Source organism: Manduca sexta, unplaced genomic scaffold (assembly GCF_014839805.1).
Source record: "Manduca sexta isolate Smith_Timp_Sample1 unplaced genomic scaffold, JHU_Msex_v1.0 HiC_scaffold_28, whole genome shotgun sequence".
Taxonomy (NCBI): domain Eukaryota; kingdom Metazoa; phylum Arthropoda; class Insecta; order Lepidoptera; family Sphingidae; genus Manduca; species Manduca sexta.
Window position 1 is genome coordinate 208468 of NW_023593800.1, and position 15826 is coordinate 224293.

Consider the following 15826-nt stretch of genomic DNA (forward strand, 5'->3'; position numbering starts at 1 on the left):
AGGAATCAGCTCAAATTGACTATAAAAGTGTGTCATATTGATTATATATTTTTATTTATAAAATAAATTACATCTAAATATACCTAAGCTTGACGCTCACTTACACCTGAACTGGCTTTCCAAAACGGGGCATGTGTATCTCAACATTATCGACTTTCTTTTGTATTAGATCTAATTCCTGCAATCTTCTATCCCTATCTTCAAATTTATCTCTTTTTCTTCTCACGTACTGCGATAAAGGAATGTCATCAGATCTATCGTCTCCTGTCTTTGGTAAACGGTTTATAGGTTTATTTATACCTTCATTATCAATTGCAGCAAAATATTGTCTACTGTTATGTATCATTCTCTGGTTAAGTCTTCTTTTTTCATCAACCATGTCTTCATTAATTTCAGCCTTAAATTTCTGTTGACATTCCGGACACAATTTTTCCACATACGATCTTTTATTCTTGTTTCTCACCTCGTAAACCTCTGTAGACGTCGTTACGGCATCTTTTTTCTTGCAGTTAAGACAGAACATCTTCCTTTTCTTTGCTTTCTTTCTTGTTTGGCTTTTGTTATGGGAAAAAAACGGGAATTTCATGTTTTTGAACGAACTGTAACAACATAACGTTTTTACATCTATAACTGTCGTTTAATTATAATAGGTCACAAAAAGAAGTATTAGATTAACAGAATAAAGTATTAAATTAGCTTCAGACGCCATTATTGGAATTATTATGTTGAGCTTACCATTTCTTTTCTGGATGATGATTTAGGCTTCTGTCAAAGGATAGTTCATCTTGCAGTTTCGTAGTAACTCCTTTATTATCTTTGTAATTAGCTGGTTTCTCATTTAATCCTATCATGTTTGATTGCCTGCTGTTCACTACGTTTTTAGGTTCCAATGGTTTCATATTTGTTTCTCCTTGACTATATGCTCCATTAAAGAAATCTGAACTATCATCTCGTTTCTTGATGTTTTCAGCAGCGTCATCGATAACAGAACCGTACTCGTTGTATCCTTTTGAATTATATTCACTGGAAAAGAATATTATTGGGTTTCTTACTTTCGATGTAACATTAACATAATATTGTAATGACAGTCCTCAAACTATATTTTATAATACTTTATACAATGGCAGAAATTCCTTATTGTTTTTTTTATATCGACCATAGCAAGATACCTTAATGTTATAATAGTGTATATAGCATGTTAAGATTACCAAGTTATTATATGGAAGTCGAATTTTAGAATCTTTTATTTTAAATATACTTCGAAGATAAATTAGAGCATAAATATTATGTTTTTACCTCTTCACATTGTAGTCATAATTTCTACCGCCAAGACTCACTTCGTCTGCAATATTCAAGAAACTGGCCAAATCGAACTCAGCATTTGGGTTTTTATTTATCTTATTTGGCCTTTCCTTTTGATTTACTTCTGGACTCTTATTTACGTCGCGTTTCAAGTTTATATCCCTTTCGTAATATTCATAGCAAATACTCCATTTAACACAAATTAAAAAATACACTATGTAAAAATGTGGTGACATGTTCATGAGACATGACGTTGTCATTATTTTTATTTAATTTTGATAAACAAGGAGTTGTAGTATTTGATACTATACTCTTTGATTCAATTATATTATAATTTATAAATAGGTCTCTAAATAAAGCGACGATAGCTTAGTTTTGTCTAGTTGGATGTGGAAGGAACTGTCAAGATGAATCACCGCAGGTTCAAATCAATGTGATTAATGTTCTAAGTATGTTTTTTATCATTTTAAACAAAATATATTTTTTTAAATAATAGATTACATACTTCAAAAGTAAATGAATTTAGGAACCGGTAAAATAGTTTCATAAATTATGAAGAAACAGCTGTAATTTTTATATACATTACGTAGTTTTTATTAGCAATCATGAATACCTACCTACCTTTAGAAAGTTTCCTTTAAAACGTTATGTTAGTCCTATATTAAAAAATGTCATAGTTTGCTAGTAATAAATGTCACTCCACGGTAAGCAATTAATACTAAATTAAAACCAAACTTTCATTAAAATCTAATTATCAATACATTAACCTAAAAAATAAAATTAAAAACCCCAATGAAAGTAATAATAACGCTGGGCTGTACCTATCAGACAGAAAATAATCCATTAACTCAAATTAACTGAGTTACAAAATTTTAAAATTTGTTCTCTTTACTTTGCCGAAGTGATCGCTCAATTGTTTTGGGTTTAAGACCTTTGAATTTATATCTGAATCCAGCCAGGACGCCTTCTGCAATCGCCCCAAATCATTGCTAAAGAACACCGATTCCTACCCAGATTCCTGTCAATTGAAATTAAGAAACATCGCAAAGAAGATGGTTAGAAGCTTGCACAAGCCTGCCATTCCATTCTACATTTAATTAAATTAGAACCCAAAAAACCGACTACCAGACTTCAAGACACCGTGAGCTCATTCTGCGTAAATTTGGATCACCAACAGCAAAAATTTTAAAAAAATGTGTAAAATGTTAATAGATATTCTAACTTTTACTTTTCGGATGACCAACATCTCAATTCGCACCGTGACCGCAAAGAAACGTTGGTAGAAATAATTACATAAACAATAGGGATAAAATCCATAAAATAGTTTTATTTAAATGATGAAATCTATCGCTAGTATATATATGTTTTTTCCATACATGACTAACGTTGCCGATTGTAGAAAGCTATTTTGTGTACGACGCTAATTCATTTTTAGACAATGTTTCTATCGTGATGGGTCATAATATATCCTCCATTGTATTGTATCACTGCTGGAAACTGATATATTCTTACTATCCTTGTCATTCTCAGATAATATATCCTGTCCCGTCCTCATAATATTCACATATTTTCTTCTAATATAATGACATTTAATTACACTGAACAATATTGACTGACAAATGAGCCCAAGTAAAATAAATTTCGTACGTAAGCCTAGCAAAGACTTTCGGAATCACTTCCAAAATTACAGAGCTGATCTTGATACTAGACGGAATTTGTGTAATTTATGTTACACATGTAGCCCATGCGAAGGGTTCGGTCGTTATGACCCTCTTATGATATAATGGACGTCCAGGAAATGTTTCTTAAGTGAATTTTAAGACTTGTGAAAGGTTATCTTCTAAGCATTTTGCTTAAATGTAATCAAATTAAAAGCATTAAGGTGCATTCGACGGTAATGACTTCTAGGGTTTAAAAGTTGACACTTGCTGGTATTGAATGCGTATTATTAATGTCTATCTTATAATTCTCTTTGGTCTACCTCTTATTAGCAAAGTAGAGCAGAAAAGACATTTTCTGGATAAAAAGTATAAGTTATAAATGATGACTCGATGTATTTTTTTAAATAAATGTTTAATAAAAATATTACATTGATGTCTGTTGTCTACCTTGAACAAAGGTCCTCTAGATACTAAGTAAGACAACTATTCTGAGCGTAAGCTAATGCTTGACTTTTACACACACAGGGTTGCTAAAGCGTTACTGTAACACGTAAGTATGAAAAAAAAAAAACATATTTTAACCAGATCAGGTTATTTCACCTAACTCTGAAAGTCATATAAGATTATGTTTATTAAGTATATTAGATTGAAACTACTTATCAGATATCTTTGCGATAAATTTGTTTAATATTTACTCCCAGAGTTTCGAAGACATCCTCCATGGTTTCGAAGAGGTCTCCGAAATGCTCCAAAACTAAAATTTGAAGTAATTAAAGTAGTTTTATTTCTGTATCGAACATGCATTTAAATCTAAGATATCAATGTAATTTAACTTTGCCCACTCCAAATACTTTCAAAGAACATCAAGTCCTAGTGATTAGAAGGGAAATTGCAAATTCAACATAAATTAAGGGGCGTTAAACACGTTACCCTTACGGCAGTCTTAATGGGATCAATCAATCCCAAATTGGCGTCACAAGTGGAATTCCTTCAATTACTTTATAGGGTACATGACGTGAATGGCCTCTTTATTACCAAAGGGGAAGGTAGTGTGAATTAGCAGTGTGTTACAGGTTGACAAGAACAGTGCAATGCCATACAATGTTTTTTTATTTCTATATTCGAACGGCAAAGTGGTCCCACTGCACCTTATGTAAGTGTAGTGCTGTCATGATGTTGGTGTAATCTTCAAAATATACGGATCTTTTACGTTATCACCTGATATCATGCACCTCTCATCTTCATCGCAGGTGGCTTTGGCAATTCTGTCCCATTTTCTTACATATTTGCAAATCTTCGATATCAGTAATTTTTTTATCCTCCGGAGCATCTATTGCACATTTCTTGAACGCTTCTAGTATAGGTCTGTAGCCTGTGCATCGACAGATATTGCTACCGAAAGACTGTTCTATTTCCAACATTGTCATGTCTTTCTTTTTTTGGAAGAGGCTACAATTTTTGTAAGAAAATTATGAGTTGCTAAGTTTTAATTGGTTATTATAAGGTACAAATAATTACCTGTACTTAGCCATTAGCCAAGCGGGGCTGCAGTACCTACACTGGCTCCCATTGCTATAAGCTAAAGTCTTTTGCCACTCGTGGTAGCCTTTCTTCCTGTTGACAATAACTAACTATATAGAATCCTGCATAATTATAAACTTTTGGGTAAGCATATTATCATATTTATATTAAGTATTTTTTCACTTTTAATCTGATGCATTACTCTCATAGTAATTTTAACAAAAGTATACCGAGTTGACAGCTTGTACAGGAGCGCCGGGGCACTTGGAGGCGGCGACGATGCAGGCGCCGCAGCCGCCCTCGCGACACATGTACTTGGTGCCGCGGAGCTCCAGCCAGTTCCGCAGGTAGTCCACCAGCGTCAGGTCCGAGCTCACCTCACATCCCACTAAAGCATTCGTGTTTAATAATTATTACTATAGGTGATAAATGAGACGCAACACATGATACTTAGGAACTCTAGTTACACTGTCTAGAGTAAGACGGTTAGACCTAGCTCTTAGCATCGCCTAGTATTTTTTAAACATAATTATCTTACCTGACCTCTCCAGACTATTTACTTTGAAACAAATGCGGTCCATGACTGCATAGTAAGACAGATGTAGTTTGACTGACGACCAAACACAGCATTGCAAATAATTGGAAAATACGTAAAAAAATTAACCTCGCTGAATTAACAAATATTCGTGAAATGAATCCTATGTGCTTTTTTAATTTGTTCCATCGTTCTTTGTGTTATTCATCTATTATTATGAAATTATATTTATTGTAATATCGGTAAACACAGCATACGTTCATGCTATTTGTTATTTACATAGCCGTATGTCATAAGATCGTGCCTTTTGCCCTTTTTACGCAGAGATGTTTCGGCAGCTTTTTTGGGGCTCATTTAATACCAGACAAACCTATTGCCATTTATGGGGCATAGTTCAAGACTTTGAGCTGAGCAAAAATAATACAATATCACATGACCGTGGATCGAATCCGCGACCTCAGCAAAGTAATTGTACCGGATTCTAACGCACTACAAATTTGCCTCTGAGATTTTATTTTATATTTTATAAATTAAAACAGTAACATACAAAACGATACATCGTGTTTCGATATTTCCTCTTAAAATTGGTAATTGGCGACGGCTTTCTGTAGTCTGTAGTTTATGATACCATCACGCTATTAATGAATATTACATTTAAAACTATCTATTACAATGCCATTTTATTAGGCAAAGAAATAGGTTTACTCTTTATAAGACTTATTACGCATTAGCGACTAGGGTGTATGAAGATTTTTTTATGAAACCAAATAATATCAACGCACTGATTTGCGACCCGCCGTCAAGCGCACCAGTTCATTGCGGCATACCCGAGTCCCTCTACATACAAGTTTAGTAGGGGATTCAGGCATATTTCTGGAAGTACTGATCATTGCAATGGGCTGCAAGAGAATCGAGACGAAATAGTTAGCCGGACTATAGTAACGGCAGACTGCATATCCTTTGCCTTTCAGAAGCTATAACAGGCCCTGAATTAAGTAGTAATATATGCATGGCATACATTCTTACTACAAAGTTAAATAGAATGACAGCTGACTTAACAGAAGAAATTAAAAATACTCAAATAATATTTTTTAAAAATTGTGGTCGAATTTTGACGACCAGGCAACTGACTACAAGTAAGAAATAAAATTCAAAATAGATCACACAATATTTTTTTATTTCAGTAAAGTTTAAAATCTTCAATCTTGCTCTTGCTCGCTAAACATATTTTCTCCACCGTGTATGGACCCTCTGAAATAGAAATATTAATATAATTCATTATAACTCTGGCTTAAAAACATAAATGCAAATTCTTCATGCCAAAAAAAAACTAATACGATGTAATTTTTCTTAGAACTCAAATGAGGGTTGAGAACAAAGTGACAAGCGGACAAAGTTTTATTTTCTGCAACATGTATAAATGGAATAATATGATAACATACAACTCATCCGTCCGAAGATGATAAAAGACCAAGGGCTGTAGAAGAAACGCCACTCTTCAATCGGTTACGATATATAAACATAAAATATATGGAAATGACGATATATTCTGTTCATAAGTCATTCCCATATATTTTATTGTTTCAACTAACGATAACGATTTAACAAAGGCGTCGTGCTTTCCAGCCTAGGTCTCATGCGTATAAACACACGGGTTAACCTTGACTGAATAAAACTATTAGGTAGTTATATATAGCTTTAAAAAATTAAACCAGACCAATATGAAACCAGTTAGTGGTAAGTATCCCGGAGTCTTCTCGCGCCGCTGCGATTGCTGCCCTGATAGAGAAGGGCAGCACTACCGCCAAACATATAGACGGCTCCCCAGTACCTGTAATATTGCGTCTATATCATAAATGTTTAACGTAATTAGTTCAAACATAGCCATATTTTTTCTGTTTTTCATTGTCAGCTAATGAATCAATAAGCATCACTACAGAAAATGAGTTATATTGTGGCATTGCATGTGTTCGAGTAATATGACCGAACACCTTAGTAAGCATAAACGGATGCGGCGCATTTACGTAAAAATTGTATTTTTGCAATAGCGTAATGGTTGTAAAACAGCCGATTACCGAGACATTTGGGTTCAGTCCTCGGTATCTTAAGATTAACCTAACATTCATTTAACATTAAACATTAACATTAAAAGTGACGAACATTTACAAACATTAATTTGTGAAAGACATTAAATAAGTTACCGAACCTCAACATCTTATTAATTACACATTGCACCCTCGCTATTTACTCGCACAGCATGAGAAGTAAATTATCATTTTAGGCCTTTCAAATAATAGACAGCATTTCTATAACATTAGTATCTTACAATTCAGATATTTTCACTTAATCAATTTCTTAGACATAATAATTTACCGATGATATATTATGTTTCTGCTCTTATTTCTTCTACAGATCAAAGAACAGCCACGATATGCACTAATTAGTGTTAATATGTTTCAGTATTACAACATACATTATGTCGTTAATGTTGGTAATGATTAAAATGTTAACTCGTAGAATCTAGTTCTTTAAGGCGTCTGATATTATTTTAAAAGCACCTAATATGGCAAATAATATTATTTTGTACATATTTGAGAAGTTGTCTATAGGAATTTCGAGGGTGTGTGTCTACTAATCCGCACTAGGCCAGCGTGGTGGACTAAGGCCTAATCCCCTCAGTAGTAGAGTCGGCCCGTGCCCAATAGTGGGACAGTATATAATACAGAGCTAATATTATTATTTATTTATATATATTATTCTCTCCTATTTGGAGGTATTCGGGGCATGGGCTGAAGCCAAGTGCCATGAGAAATTATTATTAATATTATTTTTTTACCTTTAGATCCAAGGATATTTTTGTTACTGTAGGAATTCTTCAGAAAAGACACCCTGAAGTCCTGCGGGATATCTCTTGCTAATGGCACCGCATAGTGCCAGGAGCGATCTGTCAGCAACTCCCCTGAGTTTTTGTCATAAACTAAATTCTCACAGGTCCAGTATCCCAAGCCCATCATGAAAGCACCTTCCACCTGCAAAACACCGGAAACAAAATGTTCTGCCAGGCTTACGCAATAACCGCATTTGCCTTTAAGAACAGTATTTGAAAAGGTGAGGAGAATCTAACCAGTATATCGGTGTGGTTAAAGTTCAAATAGAAGAAGCTCAGTAAATGTTTGATAATTATAATATCCTTCTAAAATAATATAAATGTGGTAGTGTTATGCTGTACTTACTTGGCCGATATCAATCTCAGGACTAACGCTCTGTCCCACGTCCTGCAGTATGTCTACTCTGCGAATCTCCATCTCTCCCGTCAACACGTCCACTTCAGTTTCTGCTATAGCCACACCGAATATATTATACTGAATAGCATCGGCTATATTAACGAATGTGTGAACTTGTAATTCTATATTCTGTGCAAATGCGGTTGCTATTAGTTCTTCCCAGGTCGGATTGACCAACGTAGTTTTGACTGGAGCCAATCTCAGTAACAGTTCTTCACAACACTTTGTTACACCAATCCCAATATTTTGAGAAGTGATACTAGCGCCAGATATAAGGTTGTTTGGCGTGAAGTTAGAATTGGTTGCTTTTATTTGTATTTTTTCTATAGGAATTTTGAGTATGTAAGCGCAAATTTGCACAGCTTTAGTATTCAGACCTTGGCCCATATCTATACCACCATGAATGATTACCACACTTCCATCCTCGTGGAAAACTGAAACAGTGACGTCAAAATATGGGTATCCAAAGGAGTCCATCTCATCATAGTTATTCCTAGACCACGTTTCTTCCATCTGTTTTGAGAATTGAATTCTTTGACGGCCAATTTTCGCTGACTGTAGTCGGCAGTTGTAGTCAGAGTTGTAGCCATTTCTTTTAAGTCACCGTAGTTGACTGTATCCAAGTTTGCTAATCTAACTTCCAGCGGATCTAAGTTCATCTCGTAAGAAATTTGTTCCATGACCTGTTCGATCATTGCAATATTTTCTAGTGTACCTGTTGGCAATAATATATCAAATATAAATGAACATATTATTAATAGTCTTCCTTCCTAATTATAATCATAATATTTTATTTGTATTGAATGTTGCTTCGAAACATAGGATGATAATATCAATAATTAATTTCATCAATTAACTTACCCTCATTTGCTTTGCACTTGCTTAACGTATATAGATGTTATATCTTAAAATGTAGTAAAATTCTATAATATACATAAACTAGGTGTTGCTCGCACCTTTCCCGCTACAGAAGTCTCAGTAATTAACCGGAATAAATTTAGCGCATGTGTTTATTTAGAACATGTTCTATCCGTGTGTCAAATTTCGCTTAAATCCGTTCAGCTATTTGCATTTAGTTCTAACAAACCAGACAGTTTGACAAACTTTTAAAATTAGTAAGGTAACAATTATTGAACATTCCAGTCTAGTTTCTTAGCATATATATAGTACGTTAAATGAGCGGATGGATGAGTATACTAGTTACTCCTATTCACGTAGTAAGAAGATTGGTAGTATTATAAATAATTTGGGTTTAACAGCATACAAAGGCTAATTATGACTAATAGATTTGTTCTTGTTAAGATCAACCCTAGTTTCTAATAGAAGTTAACTCTAGCACTCAAATAAATGAATTTTTAATTTTCTCACCAAATCAGCACTAATTCAAAATACTCTGTTGAATAAAATAAATAATTTGTTATTACCTGGTGCTCTGCACCATGTGGTTTTCGCAGTATCGGTGATGGTGTCGTAACAATCGACATTCCATTTTGAGCTGTCGTAGCAGTTGTTATACGATTCGGCACCAAGTAGCGAAAGTTTCTCGTTGATTATATGCCCATTGTCTTCATAGAGGAAGTAGTCCATGTATTGGATAACTCCATCGTTATTCACTGCAACCTAAAACATGGTTTGTTATTTTCTTTAGAGCTGTTTTACTAGCTACCTGTTGGTCACTTAATGGTACGCGTTATAATTATATAATTCAAGGTGTTATTTATGCATACATAGTAAATAAATAATGCCGATTGAATCTTGGTATGTTACCAATGTTTCAAGAAACAAGTAAAAACTCGAAACGATAAAAACAGCAAACGGAAATATGAACTATTACTTTTGGTCGGGTTTTGTATGCTGATAGTGTCATCTAGGCTATTCCCACCTATTCGAATTATTTTAAACACACGAAATTAGCTTTTATTACCTGGAAGTCTGTAGAGCATGGGAATCTCTTGCCTAGGGCCCTCATATTGCTAGTCATAGGTTGTATTAGCCGACACGGTTTGTTCAGCTTCAACGTGGCTAAGCTGCTCGCAACAGCAATGAGCATGCTTCGAGATATTTTGAAGCCAAATGATCCTCCTAGACGCCGCACGTGAATATCTATCCTAATTAAGGAATACCATGGTAAAAAACTTGATACTTTGCAAACTGTTGAGCAAAGGCCTCCAATTATTTGTCATATTCAACGACTTCAGGGTATTTATTTACCTCATTGGATATCAAGTACAATTACCGGGGTTAGCAAACCTTATATAAGTCAACTAGATACACAACTCGCCATTTAACTTATATTTCTAAATATATTTCCGCCAATCCTGACCAATATAGGTCAAAAAAATTAGGGGACCAAGATTTCCTATTGTTTATCTAAAATTAGATTTCAAATAATTGTTATGTTAATTAATCCAATATTAAAAAAAAGTACATAGTTAGCGAAAAACTAATCGTAGATAAAAAATGGTTCGTCAGCTGGCTTCAGAAAGCGGCTGCAGTGTTTGAAGTGTAATAGGAAGCTTCCAGAAAGGTCTGTCAGGCAAGTCGCAAATGTGTTAAATCAGATTTAGGTCAGGGCTCATGAAAGGCCTCTCCATTACACGAATTTCATGATGCCATAAGTAATCTGACGTGATGGCTGTAGCATGTGGCCTGGCATTAAAAGAAGATCTGCCCGATACTAAACCATTAGAAAGCCACATCGAAATTTGTCATATTCCTGGATTACCTCTGCACTGTATCGCTCTTGGCGTTTGTAAACACGGAGACGACCATCGCAACATGATAGAGCGAACCGTGATTCGTCAGTACAAAGCACTGGCATCCACTATCGAAGTTGCCAATTAGCGTGATTTTGCGTGGACTGTCTGCGAGCTTGTCTATATTGAATAATAGACGCACGGCCCGAAATAGTCGGCGTGATCACAAATCTGCTACTATTAACCTATTTCCTACCGTCTAGTAAAACCGCCTAATTTTTATACCTGTAGCCTTCTTTAGTATACTTTGAAGTTCTCTTGACGTTGTAGTGCGGTTACGTAAAGCTCATTTGACGACGTAGCGATCATGCAAATGTTTAGGTTTTCTCATTCGACCTTGACCACGCCTTCGTGAGTATTCTCTCGACTCACGGTATCGCTTCTAAAGTTTTTGGATAATATAAGAGGCTAATCCTACATCATTTCTTAAATATGCATGATACGACCTTCTTCCATCAAAGCGATATATAGCGTCTTGTTGTTATTGAGAGTTTATAGACTGTCGGCCATTTTATTAAGAAATTTATTTATTTGTTTATTAAACACAAAACAGGTTATAATCATGAATGCATCATATTATGACATAAAAAATAATTCCTGGACTATAATTATAACCCAAAACACGTGTTCTAGAAAGTAAAAGTTAAATTATAGCAAGTATATATAAAACCACAGTTTGAGTACCCTTAGGTGAATGGAATAACAAGATTGGTAGGTACAAGTGAACAATATGCGAGGTTAAGAGTTATGAATCTTTGAGGATATAGTGGATGTGTCGTTTGTAAGAATTGATGTTATTGTTAAATAAGTCTAAGTTAGGATAATCTTTACCATCAAAACGCTGATGCCCTTTTGTTTCTTAATTTTTTCTACAACGCGTCTACATTATTGAGTGGCCAGTTATAATTAAAACCTTAAGCAAGAAGTTTAGTGCTACTTATAAGTTGTATTTCCCTATTTGTTTTGAGATATTACATTGATGACTTGAAAAGTAAAGGAATATTAATCAACAAACTTACTTATTGCATTTTAAGTTCAATGCTCTTGATAAAACCATCTGAGTGCCATCGATCCAATGCGTTGTCAGGTACAGAGCCAGTCCTTCCTCTGTCGGTGTCGTTACGCATGCCAGCGTTTCCATCATGTAATGGTATTGTGCGTAAATTACATTTTCTCCTTTGATCACTTTCTTTATATCAGACCCTTTGGTTGCAGCTTGAACGGACAAATATGAAGTGTTTCTTTTAGAGTCTTTTTTAGCATCTTTTATATCAAGAATTGGCTTTTTGACATTCCTATAAGTAGCCTGGACTAGTTTTGCAGCTCGTTTTGCAATGGATGGGGTTTCAGCAACGATCATGCCAATTGGTTGGTTGTAATATTTGACTTTTCCGCTGCAAAATATTTCCTCATCAGCCAAATACAATGTAAACCCAGTTGGCGTGAATGTGTTCTGTCCAGGTATATCTTTTGCAGAGTAAAATGCAATTACTCCTGGCATTTCCTAAAAAAGAGTTTCAAAACTTTATTTCTATTACAGCAGTTTTTAAGATACAGAAGTATTTTTTTTTGTTAAGACACTCTTACTTATCATTATTATACGAGACACGTGTCTGTATTATTATATATATAAATAAATTTAGTCATGTATAAAGGGTCCTGCCTTTTTTTAATTATAATTATAATCCACACCATGCAATTATAATATTTAATTTCTGATCGTTTATGAGCCGATTTTAAAGTTAAAACTGACACTGTAATAAAGCAGTATAAAGGTTTTATTATCACAGTATTGGATCACTTACTAGAGCGGCACTTGCATCTATGTCCACAATATCTCCTACAGCGACGGTGCTGAGAACTAACGCTGCGTGTACTTCATCGGTTATGGTTGGAATATCATCTACATACTTCGCTTCCCCAGCACATTGTACCTAATTGTAATGTAATGTAAAAAGAAAGAAAGAAGGTATTTCAAAATAATTGTAACAACATATTTTTATCTTTACTAAGAATAATAAAGATAAAAAATCTTGATACAAAGGGAATGTGGAAATAATATGATCTGGATGTAAATTACACAAATTAATATATTAATCTAATAAGTATGTTAGAAGTTCAGCGTAAGAAGTTATTGTGTGCCCTTTCAATTGACTTCGGATAAATATCGAAATCACCCAAATATATTTAATATTCAACATGAATATTAAACGACACTCTTTGTTTGGGACTTAATATTGTGAAAAAGTCCAATATCAGATTTATTTTATGCAAAGTTACTACAATTTTACTTAAGTGTATACATACCAACTCAAGTAGGCAGAGGTCTTAGAAATCTACATTTAAACAGCTATTTTAGGTCCCATATTTTGAGGGTAAGCCAGTTGTTTTCTACTTACCAATGCATCGACCTTAGGTATCGGTTGGTTTAGAGGCCACAAATCAGTATTAGTGTCAAACACTTGCCGAGATTCTGACACCGGTCGTGTTTCGTGAATCTTGGTCGCCCCGGATCGGTACTGAGATCCGAGTATGTTTGTTGGGCATAGAGACAGAACACTCTAGAAATAAAAAAAATATTTATATGTTGTAATTAATTAAAAGTCTAGGCCTCCGAGTTCATCGAGCACATTTTACCCTTTAATGGTAAGTTGCTCGATTTTTTGTTATTATGGAATAATAAATTTTAATTGGATCTCCAATAAAACAACTGGTCTCGTTTTTTAAAGCCTTTCTAGATGTATCAATTAAAATTCTTCATATTGAGATGAACCCTTTCACTAACCCGGTTGGTTACTATTGCTCCGATTTTTAAGTAGGTTTAGCAGCTAAATACAATGAGTCTTTAAAATATCTTAGCACACTCTATTTATCGTTTATTTTAACAATAAAAATAATTTTGACATTCATAATATTTTTCCTTATTACATTTGAACACCACTTGGTATTACTTACTTTATAAAACAAGCCTAAAGCCAGCTGTTTTCTGTACTCCACGGAGGGCTCTGGTGGACTATTCGTCACCACTATCTCGTGTTCCAAAACATTCAAAGCACCTTGCAATGTTTCATTGGTAAAGAGAATTCTTTCCAATTAAATATGATTTAGTTGATGAGGCTTTGATGAAAACCGGTGACAATCCGCCGTAGACAATCCTGCACTGCTTAACTGTACCTCCTCCATCTAGTTTGTACATAAATCCAGCGTTTACTATTGCGTGTGCGCTTTGTGAGCGAGGCATCACCTGAAATTTTAAGACAGGTATTACATTGTAATATTTTCAATAAACATTTGACCAGAAAACGGACCTCAGAGCTACAGCCGATGTACTCATCCACTGATCTGTAGATCAACGTACCTTATAAGTGACAATATGGTAATCGCTACTTAATGGCGGCAACATCACATACAATATGACCTTCCCTTTCATATCTTCTTTTTAAAACTGTTCCAGGTTCAGAGTGTTCTTCACCCCTTTCGAGGTCACTAGAATTTTTGAGTTTAATGCTTTTTGTCATAAACAATATAAATGAACATACTTTATTAGAGGAAATTTTTACTACTACTTACATATAACAATTTGTGCGCCAGCAGTTGTAAACAAAAGAAACAAATCCGAGGAAAATTGGTTATGTGCGTGCTTTATCATCAGATTACCCCCAATTGATCCCAACTAAAAAATAAATCAAACAAAATTAACAGAAAATGCCCTATAAGTTATGATTTCCTTGTGAAATCTGAAAATATCTTCATATATATTGATTGCATTGCTCTGAGAGTTTAACGGTTCCACGAATGAATGGGATCGTACGCCTAAAGTATTTGATATAGATTGCTACTTGATATCACTACGCATACAAAGAAAAAGGGACTTGTCAGGTAAACTATAGTCATACGGAATGACAAAAAGTAATCCTCTAAGAATTCGTTCAGGTACGGATCCCTAAAACAAGTATGATTTATACAACATTATAATCCTCAAAGTCCACTGAATCCTAACATCTCAAAAGTAATGACAAACCGCAAAACTTATTTTACTTACATTTCTGACGGGAATATGTGCTACTAATTTGAGATGCTTGCTTAATGTTTTTAGATATCCGAAATAGTTTTCTTTGGAAGTAATATCAAATTTATCTCTCAATTCAGTCAAAGTCAGTCCAGCTCCGATGATCAGGTTTTGATCTATTTTATAAGTTTTTAATTCTTCAACAGCGCTGATGTCTATCAGATGTTGGGGATATGCGAGTATTGGGTATGCTCCTGAAAACGGAACAAAATATATCAATGCGCTGGTGGCCTTAAAGGAAATGTTAAGTGAAGGTGTTCCAGTCTTCGAGAATCCCATTCATATGAACGCAAAAAGCTGTCATTTATTGCTGGAAGAAAAGCAAAGGGCATCGATTGATATAACATAACATACCTTTAGCGCGTATTTTCCAGACACCAACATGTAGGACTCATAACCGATTTTATTGAGAATATTGAAAATATCATTTACTTGACACACTCTGTACCAGTTTTTACCATCCTTCAGTTTAATCTTTAAAATGTGTGGAGGTTTTACATCATCAGCTGATATCATGCACCACTCATTTTCATTACAGGTTGCCTTGAAGCAATGCTGTCCAGTTCTATTACATATATTCAAATATTAGATATCAGTAATTTTTATCCTTCGGAGCATCTATTGCAAATTTCTTGAGCGCTTCTAGTATAGGTCTGTAGCCTGTGCATCGACAGACATTGCTCCCGAAAGACTGTTCT

General features: G+C 34.5%; 2 protein-coding genes and 1 pseudogene across 2 annotated transcripts; all 3 read right to left on the reverse strand.

Moving 5' to 3' along the window:
* Positions 1 to 32: 32 nt before the first annotated feature.
* On the reverse strand, positions 33 to 1575 carry LOC115453827. The gene is made up of 3 exons (XM_037446268.1): positions 1297 to 1575; positions 736 to 1023; positions 33 to 599 (listed from the first exon to the last, which is right to left on the reverse strand). The coding sequence occupies exons 1-3, from the start codon at positions 1560 to 1562 to the stop codon at positions 101 to 103; spliced, it is 1053 nt and encodes a 350-aa protein (XP_037302165.1). The 5' UTR covers positions 1563 to 1575; the 3' UTR covers positions 33 to 100.
* Positions 1576 to 4477: 2902 nt separating this feature from the next.
* Positions 4478 to 5065, reverse strand: LOC115454345 (annotated as a pseudogene).
* A 1110-nt stretch (positions 5066 to 6175) lies between these two features.
* LOC115454344 (xanthine dehydrogenase-like) lies at positions 6176 to 14501 on the reverse strand (the record flags this gene model as incomplete). Its single annotated transcript, XM_037446271.1, is given in 13 exon segments — positions 6176 to 6270; positions 6737 to 6850; positions 7856 to 8048; positions 8253 to 8761; positions 8764 to 9018; positions 9728 to 9923; positions 10228 to 10411; positions 12079 to 12563; positions 12865 to 12993; positions 13459 to 13620; positions 14015 to 14140; positions 14142 to 14303; positions 14418 to 14501. Coding segments are annotated over 13 exon segments (2670 nt in total), but the record flags the coding sequence as incomplete, so codon positions are not given.
* Between the last annotated feature and the right edge of the window lie 1325 nt (positions 14502 to 15826).